The 19,964-nt window shown below is 35.2% G+C and overlaps 2 protein-coding genes and 1 pseudogene across 2 annotated transcripts in view; all 3 read left to right on the top strand.

The window, feature by feature from the left end:
* The window catches only part of LOC128030389 (thrombospondin type-1 domain-containing protein 7A), a 99,153-nt gene extending 92,059 nt beyond the window's left edge, over positions 1-7,094 (top strand). The window contains exons 25-29 of the mRNA XM_052617958.1: positions 118-198; positions 756-838; positions 1,634-1,847; positions 2,515-2,602; positions 4,117-7,094. Of these exons, the coding sequence (XP_052473918.1) occupies positions 118-198; positions 756-838; positions 1,634-1,847; positions 2,515-2,602; positions 4,117-4,204 (554 nt within the window). The 3' untranslated portion in view covers positions 4,205-7,094. The remainder of the gene's footprint in view (positions 1-117; positions 199-755; positions 839-1,633; positions 1,848-2,514; positions 2,603-4,116) is intronic.
* On the top strand, positions 5,319-11,318 carry LOC128030181 (neurexophilin-1-like). The gene is made up of 2 exons (XM_052617666.1): positions 5,319-5,345; positions 10,215-11,318. Exons 1-2 carry the CDS (start codon positions 5,319-5,321, stop codon positions 10,941-10,943), a joined length of 756 nt encoding a protein of 251 aa, XP_052473626.1. The 3' UTR covers positions 10,944-11,318.
* A 1,778-nt stretch (positions 11,319-13,096) lies between these two features.
* Positions 13,097-19,038, top strand: LOC128030180 (islet cell autoantigen 1-like; annotated as a pseudogene).
* The last annotated feature ends 926 nt before the right edge of the window (positions 19,039-19,964 follow it).

Here is a 19,964-nt window from a genome sequence, read left to right as displayed (position 1 = left end):
TTTAATAGTTTTAGTACTTTCATATAGGATTATATGAAAACACAATCATCAAGTCTCTCTACAACTGTGATGTGTACGGCTGCAGAATATATTTTTCTTTTGTTGATTTCCATCTAGTTGGTGAGTGTTATGAGTACCAGTGGATGGGCAGTCCTCAGCTGATCTGGTGTCAGCGCTCAGATGCAATAAACGTCACAGGTGCTATACCACTTCACATCTCTTTCTTTAATGAGGAATAACAGATACCTGGACCTGACAGGAATAACAGATCAAGGACATGCATAATGTGTGCATAAAGTGTTTTTTTTTTTTATCTACATCAAGATTTCAGGTTAAAATGTATATGTGTGTACAGGATAATGCAATGAGTACTTTTCATCGAACTTTTTTTTTTTTTTTGCCACTTTTAAATGACTTTTTGCCTTCACTAGGTCTTGTTTAATGGTCCTGTCGAGTGTTATCAATTTTTGTAGCTTCTGCATAAATGCTGCTTACACAATAATTCAATCTGAATTAGCAAAGTGCTCTTTTAAATACAGGGGTTTTAGATGGAGTATATTATCATGACACACTACAGAACATGTAGGGGACTCTGATACCAGCATCTGTGCAGTATGTACTGTAATATGTATATTGTGCAAAAGATGCACGTTTTCTGTAGTTTTATGTGAAGCTAGCACATATGTCTATTTCTGATGGACTGATTACTTTCTGCCAAGTGGAGAAAATGATCTCTGCCCTGTTATTTCTTCCAGGTGGATGTCCTCCAGTGCTACTGCCGGGGACGGACCAGTCATGTGATCCACCTTGTGACAAACCACAGACATTCTGCTCAGAGGTAAAACAAGAGGATTGTGGGATTATGATAATTCTGAGCCAGGTGTCTATAACTGCAGACAGTTGCTCCTGCTGCAATTATAATGAATGCAACAGAAAATCAGGGTTGTAAACTGTACTTCTGTTTTTTATTTTTGAAAACAGTTGATCTATATTTTTGAAGCATACTCAATGAACTTTTTATTTGCTTGCTAGACTAATTTAATCATTTTATGATTAGAATTATTGCATACAAAATTATGATTGCACAAATGATGTACTGCATGCTTTATAGACTAGTTTTACTCACAATCCCTTGTACAAAGGAAGAGGAGGAGTTTGTGGATGTTTTCTTTCCACTAGGGATGAACGATAACATTTATTTCGCTTTTAAATAGAGGACTGAAGAGATAATGTATTTTTGTAGACCAACCTGGAAGTTAGTGTCATCCTCGACATGATATTTCCATTGGCTTTTGGATTACTGCAGAAAACAAGTTCTGTGACCAACAAAAGCTTATGATTCTTACACATTTGTACATTGGTATGATAATTTTAATGCACTCCAACAACCTGCCACTTATTAGCAGCCACCGTATTTAAAACACGTAAAATCACAAGTAAAATCTAAGACATGTTAACTACAAACACTTATTTCCAGCATTTAATCAAAAACCATTGACTTTGAATCTGTGTCGATGGAACTGGGAGTCAAAAATGTCTGGGTTTTAGGACTATTGGGTGTGAATTGCATCACAAGCTTTGAGAGGAAGCAGAAAGCAAGCTCTCATTTGTGTATCTTTGCTGCCCCCTGCAGGAGGGTGCATGTATATGCAAGGAGGGCTACACTGAGGTGCTGACTGCCGAGGGGATTCTGGAGCAGTGTACACTCATTCCTGTGCTCGAAATCCCCTCTGCAGGGGACAAGAAATCTGATGTGAAGACTAGCCGGGCCATCAACCCCACCCTGTCCACCACAGAACAGCCTGGCCTTGTCGGACGCACCTGGTACCTGCAACCCTTTGGACCAGGTAAATGTTTCATTTCAATTTCTGTCCAGTATCTCTTAAACATATATGAGTAGTGCTGGTTTAATTTCTTTTAGGAAAGTATATTACACCCCAAACACCTTTTTAAGTAAATTTTAAGTAAATACATTTTTACGGAAGCTTGTTTTTGACATGGGATAAAAAATACTAATCTGGCATGTTTTTCTCAAAAGTATATATATTGCAATTCTGACTTATTTATCTCTGAATTCTGAGTTTATATATTGCAATTCACAAAAAAAGGCCAGAATTGCAGGATATGTATTTATTTTACAAAAAAAAAAGAATTTTAAGATGTCAATTCAGAATTCAGAGAAAACGAATCAGAAATGCAAGCTATGAGAATTTTAAGAGTTGCAAGATATATTGCAACTCCCAATTACAGGTTTATAACTTGCAATTGTGAGATATAAACTTGCAATTCCAAGAATTTGATTGTGGGATAAACTGTGAATTCTAAATAAAAAAGTTAAATATAAATCCACAATGACTAGTTTAGATCTTGCAGATGTAAGATATAAACTCATTGCAAGGAATAATAGTCATTAAAAACAATGCAAATGGCTCTTTTATAGTATTTCAACATTATACAGTTTTGCATTTTGCTTCAGTTTAATGGCCTGTGCTAAAAAATCTCTTGCCTCTTTAGATGGAAAGTTGAAGACGTGGGTGTACGGAGTGGCGGCAGGTGTCTTCGTCCTCCTGGTATTTATAGTATCAATGATTTACCTCGCATGGTAAGAAAGACAAACCTTTCCGTTCGCTTCATCACTCATTTTATTTTCTCATTCACTCCATGCATTCGTTTGGTTCTGTTTTCGTTTAACTGGTATCCCACCCTCATGCATGCCTCCCTCACCATCATGAGCAGCAGTTACTGTGCCATCCGGCGATCGCTCGGGACGCCAGATTCTGCCAACGGTACGGTGGTATGGATGGGCCAAGATGGCCATGAGCTGACCTACACCTGCCCTGAGTGCCAGCAGCCGGGTCAAGAGTCAAGAGCCAGTTAAAGGCTGGAGAAACAGGCTCCTGATGTCCTGACAGCTCAGCCCCCTCTGCCTCGTGCCTCCACCTCAGTCTGTGTCTTATGTTCTGATGCTAAATGCATCAAGCTGCTTGGGTAGGCTGTTTATTTATGATTTACTGGATTAGAAAAAGATTGAAAATAAATTGCCAAAAATAGTCCGCGGCTTTGGTTCCTACTGCCTGCACAGTGCCTTTTAAGCATAGCTAACTTCAACTAAAACCATTTTTTTAATTAGTATTAATTTCTATGAAAACAAATTTGTTAACTACCTTTTTTTCCATTAAACACTGTGACTAATGCAATATCACGGACACGACTAAAATGTAGTTTATAAAGTGAAGAAAAAAAATGTATATCCATAAAAATAAAAAATAAACTGAGATAGAAAAAATATAAAAGTAATATAGACCTCGATAAATATTCATACTAGATATCTAGTTTAAATCCCCCATCAGACCTTTTCTCTTAAAATCCAAACATAGGTCTCAACTATATTGAATTTTCTAAATCTAAATGAAAATAAAATGTTAAATAATAGTATAAAAGTAAATAGCAGATTAATAGTATATAGTCCTACATATAGTATATTGTAGTACATAGTATGTTGTAAGTAGTATATAGTATATATTATATAAGTGATAGTCGACAAATAGTCCAGATTATATATTATTTTTATCAATATTTATAATCAACATTCTTCTTACTTTGTCTTTTTTTTTTTCACTGATAATGTCGTAATGTTTTTTGCATTGTCTTCTCTGTGATGTATATATGTGATTTTTGAATTATAATTAAGCCCAAATTAGTTATTTCAATAGGCAGCATAATCATGTTTCCTACGTTTTGGAACAGACTTTGCATCTACAGTATTATGCCTGAAAATGTTGCATATGGGAGCAACTTGCTAGGTTTTTAGCAGCAGCTTTTTTTTTTTATGATCATATGTTGCAAATGTGGTCTTTAATGAAGTCCGACTGCTTTACTCCTCATTTTGCTCCTATCAAGGCACCAATTATATTTCATCATTCATGACTGCACTATTCCTGTTCATCATGATTTTTCATCATCTTGTTTTTTTACACATTGTTCATGATTTTATTTTTGTATCATATGTCATAATATGCATATGTATATATAATATATACTCCTAAGATAACATATACACACAGTCTATGTTCAAACTGCAAGGTTTTGACAGCCACATTATTCTTTTGTCCTCAGCAAAAAGCCAAAGAAGCCTCAGCGAAGACAAAACAATAATCGACTGAAACCCCTGACCCTGGCGTATGACGGAGATGTGGACATGTAGCCTTTCTCGTGAAAACTAACATCATGAAAATATCATCAGCAAATGGATGAATCTCATGAAAACATGTCCAGGTCACATTAAACCCCAAATTAAAAAAAAACAAAAACAATAAGTAATTATATTTTCAAAATGACATTATTTCTTTAATAATGAAAATTAAGCACTTTCTTCCTAAATTATTATTATATTATAATTATAATTTTAAACATGCATTACTTTCAGTGTTTTTATTATTCTCAGTGTTTTTTTTTATTATTATTATTATTGAAATACGAATAAACTAAAGGCTGTATAACAATTATTATGATGTATTAATACTTAATTAGTGAAATATAGTAAAATATGAGTTTTTAAATGACAATACAATTACAAAAATAAGAGTTTGGGGTAAAAGTGCTTAATTCTCATAAAAATATCACAATGCACAAAAGTCTTTAGGCTTCATGTTTTGTTTATGAAAAATATAATTTCATCTTCTTCTTCTTCTTATTATTATTTTAACATTTGTATTTGGGGTAAAGTATAACCCAGAAGTAATCTTGAGATTCACCCATATAATCCTCCAAATGGGAAATGCCTAACCATCTCAAATACTGGACCCTAAATGCTTGAATTCAACCTAGAAGAAGAACATCCAAAAGCCACAGACCATAACCTTCAGATTTCATACTGTTTTTACTTCATGTTCCTGTTCTGGAAGAGCCTTTAAACACATCTCCACACGCTGTGAGATCATGCCTTTCTTTATATTCAGTTCCTTACAAGTATTTGTCAGTTGTGCAACTGCAGACGACGGATCAGGAACTTATCTGAACAACTTTCTTCCAACATGTGCTTCCCAGCTGAGAGGATTCATATTTTTGGAGCGAGTTATTGAACAGACAATGCCAAAATAAACAACACATAAGGAAACTTGTGAACTTCAGATATCATGGACAACATTTGCTCACAGAAGATGCAGCCTTTCTGTGGAAGGTGAAAACAAGACAAATCCTGTTCTCCTGGAAGTCCCACTCTGATTCCAGGTGTTATTTTGCACTATATTAGTGCAGCAAAGAAAGCATTCGCCATTGAACAATGTCTCTAAAACCACGATTCTTCAAGGCAACGGAATATGAATCTGGAGCACATCGATGAAAGTGTAAAAATAAATCTCAGAGTGGGACTCTTTAAAGACCTCACGTCCTTTTGTTTTCACTCATTTGTGCATTGTATAGTTTCTATGATGTGTCTTTTCTGCTCATCTGACTTTAAATATGTATTTTTTGTTATAGTTTTCCATTCAGACACTTATTGGTCAAAATACAGTTGATGGAAAAAGTGGTTGTGACAGTATTATGACTTTTGATTGGGGGGTTATGCCCCATTTTCAGTGTCTGGTCTCTAATTACACGAATGATGTAAGTGTCAAGACAGTGGGTCTCGTTGGAAGACAGATAGTTTTTGCCTTATTATTGACAAAAAAAATACTGAAGTATTGGTGCCATTTCTCACAGAACAGTGAACATGCAAAATACAGTAGCCCTACAAAGTATTTGGACACTGAAGACAAACTTTAAAGGGAAGATTGGATGACATTTTAACTTTTCAAGCTTTTATTTGTTTATTTGTTTATTTATTGCATTTAGGTAGTTTTCTGGCATGTCTGCTAGCTCAGAAAAGCTGAAAAGAAAACACACAGCCAGCTTGTATGACATGTCTGGTATAGACCTATTCTCGAACAGATGAGTCTTGTGAACCAATACTTTATACTGAATCAAAAACATATACAGTAATGTGACCAGTGTAGTGTCAGATTCTTTTTAGAGCATTGAAAAAAAAAACATACAACTTGTCCTTTGTTTTCCATTTCCCAGATGAATGACTCTTGTGAACCAATCATTTAAACTGAATCCAAAACCTATAATGCAACCAGTGTAGTCCGATTTCAGGGTGACTGATTCTTACGAACTGGTTCTTTTTAGGAAGTCAAAAACATATTGTGGATAGTGTGGCGATATGTGCTATTTATATGTTCATTCGTTATTGTCTGTGTATTATAAACCAATCAATATTATGATATAAAGGCCAATTATTACATTGCATTTATGCTGCTTCTAAAAGGACTGTGAAAACTGCTAAAAATATATATAAAAACAGATTAGATAATGTATTTTTGAAATCATGTAATTTTAAAACAAAATAAATTTAACTCCGATTTGTGTTCTCTATTACACTGGATGTAAAGTCATCCATAAAAGAAGTGTTGCTGAAGTGTGCAAATACTTTCTGGGGTCATTGTACACATGTAGCACTTTTGTTGGATCTGATATATATTACTGTATACTATTCTGACATCATAAATATGAGCTGTCTCACACACTTGCAACAAATATATCCTTAATTTATTTTCAAATGGTTATACATTACTCTTCTTCCCCTAAAAAAAAAAAAAAAAAATGCAATGAAAAAGAAAATACAATTTGATTCAATTTGAATTTAACCTGTTATATTTTTAAAAAACAAAGCCTGAATATGATATACCTAAGATGTGATAGTCTATGAATCCTGCTGAAATATTTCATTCAAATAGTACTAAAATAGAAGATGCTTTTTATTGGTCAACTCTCTTCACTTTCCCCCGATTCATTTACGCTGCTACATTAGAGTTGTTTCATCCGCCGCCATGCTAGCAGCTGGTGAAATGAATGTGTACCTTTAGTTTTATTTGTAAATAACAATGAGTATTTAAATCATATTCATTTATTTTCTAATGCGCACAAATGTTTAGTACATTGCAAAGTGCTCTCGCTGATCTTTGTTGATTATGGTCATGTTGTAAAGGTCTTTTTTTGTACAGCTTATGTTTTTTGATGACCTACAGGTAATAAATACTGGTGTATTAAACATGTATGAAGGATATTTCTTATATGTTTGTGAGTGTTTAATCTTTTATCCACTGTATGAAGACTGATATGATTGGCGACATGCATTAGGAATGACTCTATTAATGAAAGTCATAGGATTGGTTGTCTGGACATTCATAGGCGTTCCTCTCTCATGTGAGCGAGTGTCTGTCAGTGTCAGATGGAGCTGAGTGACCATGTGTTCACAGCGCAGAGCAGAGAAGCTTTCCCTGAACTTCACTCAGTCCCACTGAGAATTTCACCGGGATCAGAACAGCTGCAAAGGGAAGTTCAAGTCAGAAACCTACTAAATGATGATGATTGCAAGCAGTTTGACGTGTCTTATGATACTCCTCTTCATTAATGATGTAAGTACATTTAAATTTTATCATTGATTCTTATTCTTATCTTTGCTGCGGTTGTAGAACTTGCTCTTTGATGTTTTTTTCGGCTGTCTAATGTTCAGCACCACAGACAGCGACAGGCAGGAGACTCAGATCCTTAAGGAATTCATACTGTACTTTATTTCTATTGGAATTTGGCACCACTCCTAATGCGATCAATTACAAATCCTGAAAAAAAAAATCTAATCAGATGTGGTCCAAGAATTAAACACTGTTTATGAGAGCTTTATGAAGGATGGATAATATGTTAACACTGGTATTTTTATTAATATCAAATGCTGAAATTGAACCAGGAATTTCTACAGTATTTTTTTTTTTTTTTTTTAATTGTACTGGACTGCCTTATTATTAAAGGCAATCACACTGTGAGCTCTAAGTGTAAAATAATTCATTAGTAAATCAGGTGTTTCGTTAAATTACTCTAAATCATACTCTAAATTCCGCTATCATATATTTGTTTTTTGTGTCTCTAGAGTTGTAACCTATTTAGAAGGTTTGATTTTTATGAATAAATTAGACATTAATTGAAATAGTTGTTGAATTGTGTTATGGAATGTTTACAAAATTCTAATCAGGTAATTCTAAATTTTAAAAGAAATTCCAAACGGAATTATCTGTAAACAGTCTTGATATTTATATATGTGTGTGTGTGTGTGTGTGCGTGTGTGTGTGTAAAATATGACAGATCTGCCTAGTTTCATTTCTGTCAGTGATACTTTAGTGGAGGAATTCTAATTTAATGGTTGATTAAGAATATCGTATGAAGGAACACAGTATTGGTCATGAATGTTCAGTTTGCTGGAGTGATCAATGTCTGCTCAGAAACGTCAGCAATTTTACCCATCATGTTTTCAGATGAAAACATTTTTTTAATTGAGAAGGTATGGACAAAACAGTCTCATGTTGTGTACTTCCAGTTGCAATTTATCATTCATAGTGCTTTTAGAGATGTTCTCCAGTATTAATCAGACCAGCACTTCTCATCAGATACTGTTAATAATGTAATATTCCAGCATGGTAAGCTGAAGAAGTAGAATTAGTATTTTGTTTTCAACTTGTGTCTCTCCAGTCTTGCCTCCTCCTCCTCCTCCTCTCTGTGTAAGGTCCAGCTCACTCCTCAGACTGAAGATCGATTTGTCTCTAATTGAAATAAGCGGCAACGTGGTGCTCAAGCTTTTTTATATAAATATATAAGTGTGACTGTAAGTGTCTGACCCCTGGAGATAAAGATCCAATATACGAATTCTGTGAAAAGAGCTATTGAGTTGATATAAGTTTCGATTTTGGGGGGCTTCCGTTTATTTCACCTGGACATGTTCAGTGGAATTGCTCTAGTGTTGCAGTAACTCTGCCTTCATCTGATTACGGCACTGTTTATGTTATTACCAATGATGCATGGAGTTAAATCACACCTTACTGATTTATTCACTAATATTCTCCCCACAATCATGGATACTTTTTTAACTTTAGTCGGACGCTGGTTTCAGAGGTAGCATCTCCCTCTGGGAATGTTTCAGATGAGTTAAAGTACGTCATTATTTCATCCTTGACTGGCCGACCGCACTGTACAGACAGAAAAATATATGTCTTTCTACCTGATACAGTCCTTCGAAATGCTTTCAAAGGTTTAGCATAATCATATTGCAAACCTTTTTCAAGCCAACTTTAAAAAAAAAATTGTCTTGATTTTATTTGCAAGTAAATGTCTTGTTTGTCACTGTTTTTATGCTGCTGCAATTTTAGTCATAATTTGAAGAAAAATCATTCAAATGATTGCTGCGCAAGTTCCAGTCTGTTTACTTGCCATTCCATCATACATCATTACTTTAATCCAAAATGAAGGTGCTATTGTTCACACACATTATCTAATCTGGTTGCTCTATAAATCTATAAATTAGTTACTCTATAAATTTCCATTTTGGGAAATGAACTCTGAGCTGGGAACACCTTGATCTTATTTATAGCTGGAGTGTGATGGCAGTGTGGAGCTGCTGGAGACCTAATCCATTAAACCAGCTTCCTGTAAATCTGACATCGGAAAGCCATAATCCTGCCTGGAGCTGTTTGGGAAAATTGTCAGTCTTCAAATGAAGTTGATTATGTTTCACAGCATTCTGTCACTAAAGCAGCATGTCTGACTGTATTGTGTATCATAAAAAGTAATTCTGAAATGTAAATGAGGCGAACGAGATGAAAGGTTTTTGTTATATCTTTCTAAATTATCTAATCAACTCATCACTACAGGGGGCTGGAATTAGATGATTGCTGTTTTTTCTGTACTGTCACTTGTATGGATGGATGGATATGGATACTGTGTCTAATATGGATACTTTAAGCTTGTATATATCAGACTCTCTTTCCCTGACTCTCCTGTAGGTCATTTTGATCTGATATTGATGGCTGAGATTCAATTACATGCACCTCTCTGACACCTTTTGAATCTCCATATTTGTTTCAGGACTGAACTTGTGCTGACCCTGATGTTGGATGTGAACTGCTCTTTAATTAAGTGACATACCATATAAAAACATAATACATCAAACAGTCATATTTGGATTATTGATCTAAGAGCTCACTTTAAAAAGCTCTCTTCTATGACAGATTTGCTGTCAAATTATTTGGAGTGAAGTCAAGGAGACATTGTCCTTCTGATATGACTTTTTTTTCATTGTCTCTTTTTGTGTGTAAAACTGCCTTTTTTGTCTCATTTTGTTGTCTCAGGTCAGATATGCCAAAGGAAATAGTCCTCTGACCACAAGGTCTCTACAACTGGACAGGCTTAAGAGGACAATAAAGCACCCATGTGCTGATTCAGATTCAAGTCCTGATGATTCTGAGCAAACCCCAGCCCTCCTGTCCAGCAAACTCCAGCCATGTCCTGAGCAGGAGCTTTGGGATTGGGCTCCAAACCTGACGGAGACACACCCATCTGCCCAACAATCCAGGAAACGGGTCACAGCGAAAAGTGGAAAAGCTAAGAAGATGTTTGGCTGGGGAGATTTCCAGTGCACCGTGAAGTCCACAAGCCTCAACCTGCTCATCACTGGCAAGATCGTGGATCACGGCAATGGAACGTTCAGCGTTTATTTCCGATACAACACCACCGGAGGTGGAAACGTCTCCGTAGGGCTGGTTCCTCCAAGCAAAGTGGTGGAATTTGATGCAACGACTCAACAAACCGTCCTGCACTCAGTGGAGTCGAGGATGTTTAACTGCAGGGTTGAGCATGAGAGGGTGGAGAGAGGTACTAAAAGCACACGCTGCTGGTACGACCCGTCTCATAGCTGTGACCAGGACCAAACTCACAGCCATGTCTCTTGGCTCTGCTCAAAACCATTCAAAGTCATCTGTGTCTACATATACTTCTGTAGCTTGGACTACAAACTGGTGCAGAAAGTCTGTCCAGACTATAACTACCACAGCGAGTCTCCGTACTTACCTTATGGATGATCATTTTGTCTCATAATGAAAGAGAAACTGATACATGTGTTTATTCTAAAATAATTTGGCAGGTTTCCATTTTGAACTGGTATAGGGAAAGATTACTATTTGAACATTTTGTCAAGATTCACCTAAGTAAACATGTTCTGATTTGGACATATATGCTATAGTAATAATATGTATATCTTTGGATTGTGGTTGGCTTGAGTGTTACATGCGTATGTACACAAAATGCACAAAATTTCTCTCAAATATTTGCTCACAAATCTTAATCTGTGTTAGCGAGCACTTCTCCTTTGCTGAGATAATACATCCACCTCACATATCAATATGCTGATTGGATAGCATGATTATTGGACATCTGCCTTAGGCTGGCCATAATAAAAGGCCACTATAATGTGCAGTTTTACTATATTGGGGGGGGGGGGGGGGGTGATCAGGTTGTTGATTGTGGCCTGTGGAGTGTTGGTCCACTCCTCTTCAAATTCTGTGTGAAGTTGCTGGATATTGACAGGAACTTTAACACACTGTCGTATACGCCGATCCAGAGCATCCCAAACATGCTCAATGGGTGACCTGTCCAGTGAGTATGCTGGCCATGCAAGAACTGGGATGTTTTCAACTTCCAAATCCTTGCATCATGGGGCCATGCATTATCATGCTGCAACATGAGGTGATGGTCGTGGATGAAGGGCACAACAATTGGCCTCAGGATCTCGTCACAGTATCTCTGTGCATTCAAAATGCCATCAGTAAAATGCACCACCTAAGGCACACTTGTGCAATAATTATGCTGTCTAATTAGCATCTTGACATGCCACACCTGTGAGGTGGATGAATTATCTCGGCAAAGGAGAAGTGCTCACTAACACAAATTTAGACAGATTTGAGAACAATATTTGAGAGAAATAGGCCTTTTGTGTACATAGAAAAACTCTTACATCTTTGAGATCAGCTCATGAAAAATGGGGGAAAAAACAAAAGTGTTGCGTTTATAGTTTTGCTAAGTGTATATTAAGACAAGCATGTTTTTATTTTCAAGATAGTATGGCTATTTTGTGGAAAATAAGATTGGATTAACCTGAAACCATTATATAATTTCATTATATAATAATGAAATTTTCAATTTATTTTCTTTAGTAAAGACATCCTTAGAACAGGCACACTTATGAACTTCATCAGAAGTTGATCTCTGTGGCAGGTGCAGGTGAATTGTGACATTATTTCTGACAGACAGAGCAAAACTTAATGAGCCCCTGTAATTGCCTTTGCTTTGCTGAGATCGTGTGTCAACGTTTTTTGTAATTTCTCTGATGATTTAATGAAACTGCTATGAACGTGAATGTATTTGCATTACTGAATAAAATTTGATTCCATACAATGTTGGAGTCAACTACTTATATGAAAAATGAATGTAAAATGATGATCAAATATTGTACATTTCTAATATCTCGTAAATCTCGTAAATTTTTAATTCTTTCCCATTTTCCACCGATCATCTCTAAACGCACATAATCGCAAACTACTGATTAGTCAATTCTAATAAGCGCTGATAAAAGTAACAGGCACCACATGCTAACATCTGCGCGCCCCTTCTGCCCTATTCTTGAGAACAATTTACACCTCAGTATGCTGACAGACAAACTTTAATGGTCATTTAAAAACAGCGAAAACCTAAAGTATCAGTATCATATCATAAAATGCTCCAGAACGATCGCAGCTGCGCAGTTAGAGTCCGGGACTCTAGCCACTCTTTTTTTTTTTTTTTTTTTTTAATGCTTTATTTAGTGACAATTCACATACAAATGAACAATAAAAGCAAAAATATAAATACTGTATATTCAACCTGACAATAATTGTGAAAAAAAAAGAAAAGGTAAATACTAAATAAATCAACAAACAAAAATAAGAACTATATACAGAGGGGTATTAAAAACAAATCCATATCTCCAACTACAAAATAAGTATACAAAAGTCCTTAAAAAAGATAACGTTTCAAGGCTTTACAACAATCTATAGTCTTTTTTGCTTTGGAGTTCCTTACACATTCCATCACTTTAAGATACTGACGTAACTCAAATTTAAATTGTAAAAAATTAGGTGTACTCTTTGACCATCGACATTTATGAATGTGATATTTCGCTAATATAATAAACTTATTCATTGCTTCTGATGCTGATTTGGACGCTAAACTGGAGGTGAGGAGCGGCCCCAATCCAAACTTTCCTCTGGGTCTGAACGAATCAAATGGTCCTGTGATGAATGTGGTTTCTCATGCTTTCCTTCAGGTGTTTCATTCAGTACAGAAAACATGCATGGAGCTCCTTAAGGTCATTGAACAGTATCAGATGAGAATCAGCTGTAAGTAAATTGGAAATTCACACGTTTCTTAATATTCATTCATCACTTGTAAAAAAGAAGTATGCTTGATTGTATTATATGTGTACTTCAGATCTTAAAAAAAATAATAATAATACTGATGAAATAAAAGCGCTCTTAAGTGTACTGAAAGAGAGTACAGTACATGTAAAATTGCCATGATACTTAACACACTAAACATTTATTAGTACATTTTAAATCATTGTTTTAATAGAGTTATAAAGTTATTTTTTATTACATTTAAAGTTAATGTATTTAAATGTACTAAATTGCAGTTTTATCATTACACCTGTGTACTTACAAATATATTTAAACACATAACATGCAATAATATGTATATTTTAGTTTACTATAATCAGTTAATGCTTTGCTGGTACATTCTGCAGTACACTTTAACCATACTGCAAAGACAGTAGAAGTCATTCTTAATTAAATGATGTATAAAAATGTACTTATGTCCTGCTTAAGCACTCTTGCGATCTAACTAATTGCATATAATATTTTTCAGCAAATCGCACAGTAAATAACATGCAGTTGATAGTTTTCACGTGACATCACACCCTTACAGGAACGCCCACATGGAGGGCAAAACAAGGCTTTCTTCCACTGACCGCCAGTTACTTTTATGAGGTTTGCATGAAGTAGTAATGTAGTAAGACAACGCCAAATTTCAAGGCCAAATTCAGTTTACAACTTACTGATGATGCATACTTTGTACAGACAAGCAGATGAACCCAGAATATAAATGCAATGTGCAAAGTTTAATATTAAAGGTTTTCCCATTATAAAGAATATGCTTAATCATTTAGCGCATTGCATTCATATTCATGCCTCATTTGCTTGCCTGCATAAAGCATGCATCCTCAATAAGGTGTTTACTGAATGATCTTTTAATATCACTGTTTTAAAAGCACTTTAAGTGTTTTCACATTGAACATTTTAGAATCTCCCGCAGGTGCTTTATGTGAATTATTAATGGCCAAAACTTGCATTTTCTTCACATATTTTTGTTTTATTCTTTTGAGAGGTGACCTAAATATTTTTGAATTGGAACAGATAGAATATTGACAGGCTTGTGCTGCAGTTCTATGGATGTCTTGCCCATCAGAAAATTATGAATGAAGGGTCTGAAAACAAGGCAAGGGTATAGCTTTTTGCTGTACACTCTTAAAAATAATGGTTCTATATTGGCATTGATAGTTTCTGTGAAGAAACTTTAACATCCATGGAACCTTTCAAAAAGCTCTTTCAAACAGGTTCTTCATCATGGAAAATGACCCCAAAATTGTTCTTCAATGGCATTGCTACAAAAACCCCATTTGGAACCTTAATTTTTAAAAGTGTGTCATTCAAATGCTTAAAACTAAAAAGTTAGATTTCAGACGTGATTTATTATTCAAAACAGATGTATGTGGCTAAACTCTATTACCCGTTTCAGTTTTGTCCCAGGAGGAGAATGTACTGGGTCGGTTCCTGCGTTCACAGGGCTCTCAGGACAAAAGCCGTGCTGGAGGTATCATGCAAGCTACTGGGAAAGCTCTCTGCTTCTCTTCACAGCAGAGGTCTATGAAAGCTTCTAATCAAATGCGATTGGATTGGGAATTCTTCTTCTGTAAATGGTTAATTCGTTTCTCACTGCAGATTGGCACTGCGAGGTCCGCTGGGGCGTCTGTACCAGGAGGTGGAGACATTTCATTACCGAGCTATTTCGGACACATGGCTGATGATGCAGGATGGAGCAGTCATGGACCGAGTACAGAGGAGCTCTGCTCTGGATGAAGGACGTTTCTCAGGAGCTGGACCCGGACACACACAAGCAGATGGAGAAGTTCCGTAAGGTCAGTCTCACCCTGGTGTGACTGCAATGAAACCTTTTCACCAGCAGGAGGAGTACTGTAAGTGTCTTCAAATCATTCTCATCAAGCGTGGGAGAAGAATGTCTTCTAGGTTCAAGGTCTGAGATGTCACTGCTAATCTTTACCTCTTGTTTATTCTGCCTTTCTTTTACCTCATATTTTTTTACATCCCTCAGGTTCAGACTCAGGTGCGTCATACCAAGACAGGTTTTGACAAACTGAAGAATGATGTGTGCCAGAAGGTTGATCTGCTCGGAGCCAGTCGCTGTAACCTGCTCTCATGCGTCCTGACAACCTATCAGGTGCTGCTTTTCAATTGCTTCTTGATGCTTATTTCTATTATTATGTTATTATTTTTACCTGACTAGCGAGCATTATGAATGTGATGGATTTAGCTTTATATTTATAAAATAATACATTTATACAGTAATGAAACTATAATGCTTATACTATAATAACTGTTATACAACAGAAATATTTTCAGGGTTTTATATTTGATTTAAAACTTTAATCATTAGACATTTAGCCATGAGGTATTTATTTTATTTTTTACTTTTTATTATTTGTATTATTATTTTATCTAAATGAATTTTAATATAGGCAATTATATCTCACAATTTAGCAAGATGTTTTGAAATTTTTTTTTTTTCATATTTCTGACCACGTTGCTACATTTCAGGGAGAAAACCTCTCACACTATGGCTGCCAGACTCACGAGGCTTCAGCGCTGGGGGTGAGAGCTTTCAGAAGAAATCAATCTATCTGGATGTGTGTATTTACTTTCATGGCTCTCATTTTGTGTTTAAACTCAAAAATAATTTGTATTAGTTTTTCAGTGACATTTAAATTTGTTTTGGATTTTTTTTTTTTTTTTTTGGTAGCTAAACAAAATCAGTTTTTCTTACATTTAAAATTTACATTTATTTATTTAGCGTAGCAAATTTTAAATATATATATATATTTTTTAGAAATGACTACTTTTAATCGGCAAGGATGTATGAAGTTGACCAAAAATTACTTGTAATTTTACAAAAGATTTTTATTTTAAATAAATGTTCTATTGAACTATCATACTTTTCAATTAAAATATAAAGCAGCACAATTATTTAAGTTGTCATAATATTCCATGATCATTCATCCCGAAAACAGGCTTTTGCCTCCAATTTGTGATTAAAATAATAACTGTTAAGTTTAATAAAAACTAACCCATTCTCTTTTAGACAAACAAGCAGTGATATTACATCGAAAATCTGTTCAGTCTGATACTCCAGGGTTCAGATCGAGCTGCACAGAAAAAGGTAAAGAAAAAAACGAAGGCAAAAGCAGAAGATGAGGAGACGAGTCAGAATACCCATGAAACCTTTTTAGTTTGATATGTGACATAAACCTCTAATCACATTTGTTTTCCCTTCCAGGCTTATTTCAACTGAAGAAGAAACTCTGAGCAGTAACCTCATGCAAACAGGTAAAACTGAATTGTATCCACAGATGCACAGTAATTGAATTTATGCTTTGATCAACAGTTCAATATTGTTGAGCAGTGACTTTGCATCGTACATACAGGAAATGATGACACTTTCTCTGGCGGTCAGGAAAAGGATGGCTTGAGTTTGTTGAATGAGATCCTAGGCAGCAGTTCTCTGGAGGACAGGGGTTTCTCAAGGGAATGGCGCGAGGTGTTTGGAGAAGATGATCCCACCGGCGGTAGCAGAGCAGAGACGCAGCCGCCCGAGGAGGAGCAAGCTTTCTTTCTGCCCTCCAAACTACTCGACCAGAACATGAAGGACGTACAGTCCACAGTCTCAGGTCTGCAGAAACATCTGAGCGTTGGCAGAAAGTCTGCTTCACTCTGCAGCTTATTCTGGACAAGAACTGTCCACTTAGACACGATCTTCTGTCTGAAACAGATGATACAGTAATAATAGAAACAAACTATACACTACAGTTCAAAAGTTGGGGTTGGTATGATTTTGAAAGTAAGCTTGAAAGTTTTATATTTAGTAATATTTTACAATTTAATTTATTCCTTTGTTCAAATCCAAATTTTCATCATCGTTCCTCCAGTCTTCAGTGTCAAACATTTACTATTATCAGTGCTCAAAACAATCGTGCTGTTTAATATTTCTGTGGAAACCATGATTCTTGAATCAAATTCAAGAGAACAGATTATTATTATTATAATTATTATTATTTAATCTTTTTAAACATTATTTGTTTTCTGTCACTTTTGGTCAATTTAATAACCCATTTCTACCACAGAATAAACCAAACAAAACAATTCTCACAATTGTGAAAAAAGAAAAAAGAAAAGTCTGAATCACGAGATGTAAACTCAGAATTATGAGAAATAAACTTAGAATTCCTAGGGGATAAAAGTCGGAGTTTACATTTTTTTAAATCTGACTTTGAATTGCAAGAAAAAAAAGTCTGAATTGTGAGATCAAAATTCACGTACAAAAACACTTTATTTTGATCGTCCACTTTAGACATTCTGCTAACAGTAAGTAACTTTGTAACTACATCTCAACTAGCAGATGGTCAAGTATTAGTAGACTGTATGCTTAATATCTCCTAACACTAAACCTTAGTTAGTAGAATGTCTAAAGTGGACGATATAAATAAAGTGTAACCAAATTCACAGTTAATATTTATTTTGTTTTTAATTTGGTTGTACTTTATTTTGATCGTACTTACATCTACTTATAGTGTATTTACAGTGTATTTATCTTAGAACGTTCTGGTAGTACAAGGAAACTACATGGGTAGGTTCAAGGTTAGTACCTAGTTATTACATAGTTTTTGTAATTACTATAATAAGTACATAGTATGTACATGAGGAACAGGAGTGTAAAATAAATATGTAAATATGGGGATTTAAGTCGTGGCCTAATGGTTAGAGAGTCCGATTCCCAATCGAAAGGTTTGGAATTGTGGGTGGGGGGAGTGCATGTACATTTCTCTCCCCACTCCCCACCCTTGAGCAAGGCATCGAACCCCCAACTGCTCCTCGGGCGCTGCAGCATAAATGGCTGCCCACTGCTCCGGGTGTGTGTTCACAGTGTGTGTGTGTGTTCTCTGCTCTGTGTGTGTGCATTTCGGATGGGTTAAATGCAGAGCACAGATTCTGAGTATGGGTCACCATACTTGGCTGAATGTCACATCACTTTCGCTTTTTATAAAAAAAGTATTAATTTCTGACCCCAGACTTTTAAATGGAAGTGTACATCTACTGTAAATGCTTTTGAATGTTGTCTGTGTTACAGGTTGGACATTAGCCATGCCACAGAATATTCCTGAAAACTTTTCTGTAGCAAGTCAAATCTCTTCCAAATCTGCAGTGAAAGGCAAATATGGTAAGAGCTATTTATAGTATGTCAGGCATGTCCAGTATTAAGAGTGTAAACGGAGAAAAGATAAAATTATAAAAATAAAATTATAAATAAAATCGATTGACCACATTGCAGACCCAATATTTACACCCCTAACTTTAGCTTGTATTTTTGTATATATTGCAATGCATCTTTAAAGTGCAACAAACAAATAAGTGATTTTTACATTTTTTTGCATTATAGATTCTTCCAAAGATCTCTCTGCTTGGTTCAATCTGTTTGCCGATCTGGATCCGCTGTCAAACCCTTTCTTTCCTTTTCCTTGTATTGTCAAGGCGGTTTGAATTGCAATAACAATGTGGATTTTCTTGTATTACATAACTATATATTCTGACACGTTACCATTATCAGCATCAGTAAGGAGTTTGGGTTTGCTTATTGTGACACTGCATGATTTCAGATTTTTTTTATTGTTATTTATTTTAAACGTTGCCTTGATCAGTTAAGTGTTTTTGCATATGTTAAGTAGTTCAATTATGTGTTTTGAGAGGAGTTTATTATAGTCTTTCAGTTTATTTATTTTAATGAATATTATATATTATATTATCTTATATAAGCAGCTGTTAATAGGTCAAGGTATGCATCCATTTAAGATGTATGTTAATGTTGTATGAAGCAACTGTGCTCACTGTTTACATGCTTGGTTCAGGAAGAATTTTTTTTGGAAACACATTTGTGACCCTGGAGCACAAAAGCAGTCTTAAGTCGCTGGGGTATATTTGTAGCAATAGCCAAAAGTACATTGTACTAAAAATTATAGATTTTTCCTTTATGCCAAAAATAATTAGGATATTAAATAAAGATCATGTTCCATGAAGATATTGTGTACATTTCCTACTGTAAATATATCAAAATTTACATTGTGATTAGTAATATGCATTGCTAAGGACTTCATTTGCAAAACTTTAAAGCGATTTTCTCAGTATCTAGATTTTTTGCACCCTCAGATTCCAGATTTTTTTAAATTGTAGTTGTATCTCAGCCGAATCTTGTCCGATCCTTATAAACAATACATCAATGTAAAGATGATGAATATATCTCAATTTCAAGAAACTGACCTTTATGACTGGTTTTGTGGTCTAGGGTCACATATATAATAAATAATAAACAACAGATTTTCATTGTAGGTTTGTTGAAACGTTAAAAACATTATGAGAGAAAATTAATGGTGTTTTTACTTTACTTTCAAAAACCTGAAAGTATTATATTTAAACATTATTAAACATTGGTAAAACAGCTTGGTCAAACCAGGTCCTATGAAGCAAGCATGTAATGTACTACAGATTTGTAAATGTGATTTCACAGAACAACACACAGTGGGACCAAAAGGCTTTACTGAGGTCAGGTCTTATCGGTGCTTTACTAGAAAAAGTAAAATATGCATAATCATAAATCCTATCCCACTA

Source organism: Carassius gibelio, chromosome A16, assembly GCF_023724105.1.
Source record: "Carassius gibelio isolate Cgi1373 ecotype wild population from Czech Republic chromosome A16, carGib1.2-hapl.c, whole genome shotgun sequence".
Classification (NCBI taxonomy): domain Eukaryota; kingdom Metazoa; phylum Chordata; class Actinopteri; order Cypriniformes; family Cyprinidae; genus Carassius; species Carassius gibelio.
Note: the sequence above shows the minus strand (reverse complement) of the source record. Positions and strands in the feature narration are given on the sequence as shown.

Coding starts and splice junctions, on each gene's coding strand:
- LOC128030181 (XM_052617666.1), top strand. CDS start 5,319: ATGAATCTGGAGCACATCGATGAAAGT. Junction 5,346..10,214: donor TGGAGCACATCGATGAAAGT/GTAAAAATAAAT, acceptor TTGTTGTCTCAG/GTCAGATATGCCAAAGGAAA.